Raw genomic sequence first — 6,703 nt, forward strand, 5'->3', positions numbered from 1 at the left:
CCTCAGCGCTGAGCCTCCCTCAGCGCTGACCCTCCCTCAGCGCTGACCCTCCATCAGCGCTGAGCCTCCATCAGCGCTGAGCCTCCCTCAGCGCTGAGCCTCCCTCAGCGCTGAGCCTCCCTCAGCACTGAGCCTCCCTCAGCGCTGACCCTCCCTAAGTGCTGACCCTCCCTAAGCGCTGACTCTCCCTCAATACTGACCCTCCCTAGTGCTGACCCTCCCTCAGTGCTGACTTTCCACCAGTGCTGACCCTCCCTCAGGACTGACCATCCCTCAGTGCTGACCCTCCCTCAGTGCTGACCCTCCCTCAGCGCTGACTCTCCCTCAGCGCTGACTGTCAGTTCTGGTTCCTGAGTTTTCCGGTCAGACACGGGTGCGGGGGTAGCGATGTTGTTCACTGTGTTTTGGGGGATTATATCGGTTCCACTTGCTGCTTGTGCTGGGGGTATGTGTAACTGATTGGGTTCCATTTCAGGGTCACTGTTGGGTCCTGGAGTGACATTTCGGTCACATCTTACCTGTTTGATTCTGCAGGATGGCCCCATTAGAATCCACCGTTATCGGGTCCACTGTTGTAGGGTCTGGAAAACACAAATCAAATGCAGTCAAAGAGAGTTTGAGGCTGGCATTGTGTGGGACAGAGAGAGAGAGAGATACAGAAGCTGGTCATGACCAAAGCTGAAAGATGGAATCGGAGAGAGTGGGAGTGTGGCAGAGAATGGGAGAGGAATACACAGTGAGCGAGTAACTCAGAGAAACAGATAAATGCACAGATGGAGTGTAATAGAGGGTGAGACAGTCAGACAGATACAGCAAGAGGCCGAGAGAGGGATACAGATACGGAAAGGGAGAAAGGAGAGAGACAGAGAAGAGGAGATCAAACATCGAGTCACACATAAGTCGGCAGAAACACAGAAAGAGGGAGTCAGAGAGAGCGCTTTTAACGGAGTGGAAGAGTCCGAGGCAGAGAGAGAGAGAGGAAGGAGTAGTGGGTGTGGGTGTGGGGGATAGAGACAGAGACAAGGACACATAACAAGAGAGCCACACAGGCAGAGAACACAGACAGACACACTGTCTCTTATACACAGTGACACACACACACACTCTGTCTTACACCGAGACAGAGACGTACACGCACAGTCACACACACAAACACACACAATAGCCCACACACAAACCACCGCACACAGACATGCACACACAAATACACAGTACACACACATGCGCAGGTATGTACACACATTTGCGCACACATATATGCACACACGCATCCACACACACGTCCAAAAACACACATGTCCACAGCACACACATCCACACAAACATGTTCACACACACATCCACACATGCCCACACAAACACCTCCACATACATGTGCACACATACATAAAAGATGTAGACACAATGAGCACACAGATGTACACACAGATGTATGTACACACAGATGTACACACACACACAGATGTACGCACACACACAGATGTACGCACACACACAGATGTATACACACACACACAGATGTATACACACACACACAGATGTACGCACACACAGATGTACGCACACACACACAGATGTATATACACACACACAGATGTATGCACACACACAGATGTACGCACACACACAGATGTATACACACACACACACAGATGTATACACACACACAGATGTATACACACACACAGATGTACGCACACACACAGAGATGTACGCACACACACAGATGTATACACACACAGATGTATACACACACAGATGTATACACACACACACACAGATGTATACACACACAGAGATGTATACACACACACACAGATGTATACACACACACACACACAGATGTATGCAAACACACACACAGATGTATGCACACACACAGATGTACACACACAGATGTATACACACACAGATGTATACACACACAGATGTATACACACACACAGATGTACGCACACACACAGATGTACGCACACACACACACGCACACACACAGATGTACGCACACACACACAGATGTACACACACACACACAGATGTACACACACACACACAGATGTACACACACACACGGCGATGTACACAGCCACAGACTGAGCTGGGATATAAGGACCGCCCTCACTGTTCACTTGCAGAGTGATCCTGCATATATCAGGAGTTGCTGGCTGGTCTGTTATGACGAAACAATCATACTCTCCACTATCGTTCAGACGCAGATCCCAGATTATCAGCGACAGGTTTCCCTTCGGGAATTCACTGTACGACATGTGGCTCCTGTTCCGGTATTCCTCATTTTGATGTTCGGGCTCCACATTCCCATTCCTCCAATATACCACGACTTTGCTTCCCACCTGCTTTTGCCAGGATACAGTGGCCTGAGACATATTGACATTCTCCACCTGACACGGGAGTATCACCGTCCCTCCAACGTCAGCGACTTTATCCATTGCAGCTGTATCAGGGGAAAGCAGCCAGGGTCAATTCCCAATCCACACCCTCCAGAGGTGATACAGCTATTTGGATCAGTCTGGGACAACAGAAGGAGGCCATTCAGCCCCATGCTAGTGGCACAAAGCCAGTCCCTTTTGATCTAAAGCTGTTCCTTGGCTCAGGGAGACTCTGCCCTGGATGTGTTTCAGAGGGGGTAATAAACCAGGCGGGGCTCCGATCAGTCTGGTTTGGTACAGAGATGGAAAGGGTTTTGAGAGGCCTTTTGTTTCTATGGAAACAGATGAGCCTTTAGGCCAAGTGGCCATGTTAGAGAAGTGACCTGTATAATGAAAGGGGATTGGTCTGCTCTCTAGCTGAGCAGTTCAGTTCAGTCTAGAACTGGTTGGGAATTCAACAGGGAGCTGTGTGGAAATCTATCTCTCCATCTAACTTCAACCTGTCCACATGTGTTCCCTCTATACTGGGTTTTAAAGGGAGTTTGCTTATTGGGACTGTTATTGGTATTTGGAACAAAATGATTAAGTCTAGTTTGGATCGACTGAGTTCTGTAGGGGGTCTTTAATCTGTTTTTTGTGTTTCATTGTGTAATTTGTGAATAAATCTTTGTCTGTTTTACACCCTGGTAGTCAACCTCGCTAACTTACTCCGGGTATACTTACTGAAACAAATTGCAAAGTTATGGTCTGGTCTGCCTGTTTAAGAATGTTCTGAGTGGTCTGGCCTCGTCCATAACAGATTGGGGGCTCGTCCGGGATTTTAAACAGCGAGTGGTAGGTGCTAGTGTCTTTATTTCGGGTGTTGGTTTGGTTGGGTAGACTAAGCTTGGGACAGTAATGACTCTTTTAGTCACCAAAGGTTTTCTGGATGTGGATTCGGTGACGTTAAAAAGGTTTGCAAAAGGTGAGTGAGACCAAGCTGCAGGAATTAGCAGAGAAGCTGGAATTGGAACTGCCTGCTTCTGTGAGGAAAGGAGAGATAATTCCAGCAGTAGCTCAGCATTTACACTTGCTGGAGAAACCCTCAGCATCTATAGAGATGGCAAGAATTCAATTACACATGAAATAGTTCGAGTTAGAGGTGAGAGATAAGGAAAGGCCGACAGAAATGAAACAGCCTGGTTTACAATTAAAAGCAGAAGGAAGGGAAAAAGAGAGGGCAGAGAAAGAACTAGAGAGAGCTCTTGAACTTCAAAACCTGACACTTAAAAAGGAAAGTCAGTTGAAAAGGCTGGAGAGAAAGGCGGAGGGTAGGCTCGGTGAGGAAATAATGTGAGCTCATGGGGAAGAGCAGAGAGTGAAAACAGTACGGGTAGCAGCTGAAGGGGCTGATGGGTATGAGCTGGTCCATAAAACACGGTTTGACTTCCAGAATCAATTTCAGTCCAGGGGGATAGAAACTGGGACAAAGAGAAATCCTCGTGTGGAAAGGGAAAGGTAGATCTCAGGGAAGACCATAAGGAGAACTTACCCCAGGGTAAAAAAGAAACCTTTGAGGGGGACAGAGAAGGTAAAAAGCTCTGGTGTTTTCATTGTAATAAAGTGGGCCACAGGAAATCCCAGTGTTGGTGGGCTAGGACAGAGCCAGATGCAGCCTTGGTTCAGGACAGCATCCAGGAGCTCCCACATCCTTCAGTCACAACGCATCGCCCTGTCCTGCATCTTTGTTACGATAATGAAGACATGGGAGTTATTGATAAGCAGTAAACACAACACGGCCCTGTCAGTTTGGCCACGTTTTATTAATACTGAGAATTTACTCAGTTGGTCGAGATTAGATGTGCTCTCTCTGTGCTGTAAACTTCCGATAATTTTCATGGTTTTGAAACACAAATTTGTCTTACCCGATATAGGTGAACAACTCAGGAGCATTATAATCAGGAATGTCTTGTCTTTTGTCCAATTTAAATTATTCCCTAAAGAGAAGAGAGAGAGAAAAAAAATCAGAACATAGCAGGAACAATAATTAATGGGAGAGTGGGTGAGAAATGGAAGGATGGAGAAATTCCAAGAGATATGGGAGAGTGAGAGAAACAGCAAGTGGGAGAGAGAGAGATAGATAGAGAGAGAGAGACAGACAGACAGAGAGAAAGACACAGAGAGATACAATAGCCTCTCTGTCAGTTATCGAAAGATTTTGTGGTTTTCCCTTTACAGAATACAAGGACAGTTTCAACTGTACTGGAGTTTGCTTGTGGAACTTGTGTGCCCCAGCTTTGGTCTGAGCATTAGCTCCCTCTGTGAAGGTCACAGTTAGACGATTATCCCCTCGCTACCCCTGTGAGGCAGGTAAAGGAGGAGCCTCTCTCACTCAGGGTGCCGTAAGGAAATGAAAGGATGCTCTCTCACTCTGCATTCAATCCCGGTCCGAAGGTACCAGAGCCACAGACTCTGGACCACTCTGCGAGCTGAAGGATTGGGAAAGTGACTGGACCATTTCCATCATCGATACTGACCTGAACCTGTATTGCAACAGCAGCAACACTCAGGCCGTCTGCTCTTTGTGAATAATTCAGAGACTGATCGGCCAGTCGCCTTTTTCACTTACACCGCCTGTTTCTAATCTGTTGGCTCAGCCCTTTGAGTGTAGGAGTTTGGGACTTTATGGTGGGGTTGTACAGGACATTGGTGAGGCCCCGTCTGGAGACTGTGTCCAGTTCCGGTTGCCCAGTGACAGGAAGGAGATTATTAAGCTGGAGAGGTGGGGTCAGAAGGGATTTACCAGGATGTTGCCAGGTTTGGAGCGTTAGAGCTGGACAGGCTGGGGCTATTTGCTCTGGATAGTCGGATTTATACAGATTTATAAATTAATAAGGGGGAAATGTAGAGTGAATGATAATTGTAATCTCCTGGGGTGGGGTATTTCAAGACCCAGGAAGCTCATCTTCAAGGGGAGAGAATTAAAAAAGACATGAAGGGGATTTTTTTTTAGACAGAGGATGGTTGACGAATGAAATGACCTTCCTGAGGAAGTGGTGGATGTGGGTACAATTCCAACGTTTAAAATACATTTTTGGATAAGGACAGACACATGAATAGGAAAGGGTTGGAGAGATGTGGGCCAGGAGCAGGACAATCCACCCTAACCTACACATCCCTGAACACTATGGGGTAATTTAGCATGGCCAATTCACCCTAACCTACACATCCCTGAACACTATGGGGTAATTTAGCACGGCCAATCCACCTTAACCTACACATCCCTGAACACTATGGGTAATTTAGCATGGCCAATCCACCTTAACCTACACATCCCTGAACACAGTGGTAATTTAGCATGGCCAATCCACCCTAACCTACACATCCCTGAACACTGTGGTAATTTAGCATGGCCAATCCACCTTAACCTACACATCCCTGAACGCTGTGGGTAATTTAGCATGGCCAATCCACCCAAACCTACACATCCCTGAACACTATGGGTAATTTAGCATGGCCAATCCACCTTAACCTACACATCCCTGAACACTGTGGTAATTTAGCATGGCCAATCCACCCTAACGTACACATCTCTGAACACTGTGGGTAATTTACCATGGCCAATCCACCTTAACCTACACATCCCTGAACACTGTGGTAATTTAGCATGGCCAATCCACCCAAACCTACACATCCCTGAACACTATGGGTAATTTAGCATGGCCAAACCACCCTAACCTCCACACCCCTGAACACTATGGGGTAATTTAGCATGGCCAATCCACCCTAACCTACACATCCCGGAACACTATGGGGTAATTTCGTATGGCCAATCCACCCTAACCTACACATCCCTGAACACTATGGGTAATTTAGCATGGCCAATCCACCCTAACCTACACATCCCTGAACACTGTGGGTAATTTACCATGGCCAATCCACCCTAACCAACACATCCCTGACCAATATGGGGTAATTTAGCATGGCGAATCCACCCTAACCTGCACATCCCTGAACACGAAGGGTAATTTAGCATGGCCAATCCACCACTACCTACACATCCCTAAACACTATGGGGTTATTTAGCACGTCCAATCCACACGAACCTACACATCCCTGAGCACTATGGGAAATTTAGCACGGCCAATCCACCCTAACCTACACATCCCTGAACACTATGGGGTAATTTAGCATGGCCAATCCACCCTAACCTACACATCCCTGAACACTATGGGTAATTTCGCATGGCAAATCCACCCTATCCTGCACATCCCTGAACACTATGGTGACATTCAGCATGGCCAATCCACCCTAACCTACACATCCCTGAACACAAT

The 6,703-nt window shown here is 47.2% G+C and overlaps 1 protein-coding gene across 1 annotated transcript; it reads right to left on the reverse strand.

Annotated features, from left to right (window-relative positions):
• Positions 1–431: 431 nt before the first annotated feature.
• On the reverse strand, positions 432–4,359 carry LOC122546091 (myelin-oligodendrocyte glycoprotein-like). Its single transcript, XM_043684923.1, has 3 exons — positions 4,292–4,359; positions 2,123–2,452; positions 432–581 (listed from the first exon to the last, which is right to left on the reverse strand). The coding sequence occupies exons 1-3, from the start codon at positions 4,317–4,319 to the stop codon at positions 508–510; spliced, it is 432 nt and encodes a 143-aa protein (XP_043540858.1). The 5' UTR covers positions 4,320–4,359; the 3' UTR covers positions 432–507.
• Positions 4,360–6,703: the final 2,344 nt, after the last annotated feature.

This window comes from Chiloscyllium plagiosum, unplaced genomic scaffold (genome assembly GCF_004010195.1).
Source record: "Chiloscyllium plagiosum isolate BGI_BamShark_2017 unplaced genomic scaffold, ASM401019v2 scaf_39114, whole genome shotgun sequence".
Lineage (NCBI taxonomy): Eukaryota > Metazoa > Chordata > Chondrichthyes > Orectolobiformes > Hemiscylliidae > Chiloscyllium > Chiloscyllium plagiosum.

Coding starts and splice junctions, on each gene's coding strand:
- LOC122546091 (XM_043684923.1), bottom strand. CDS start 4,319: ATGCTCCTGAGTTGTTCACCTATATCGG. Junction 2,453..4,291: donor GAGTTGTTCACCTATATCGG/GTAAGACAAATT, acceptor CCCCTGATACAG/CTGCAATGGATAAAGTCGCT. Junction 582..2,122: donor GATCACTCTGCAAGTGAACA/GTGAGGGCGGTC, acceptor TGTGTTTTCCAG/ACCCTACAACAGTGGACCCG.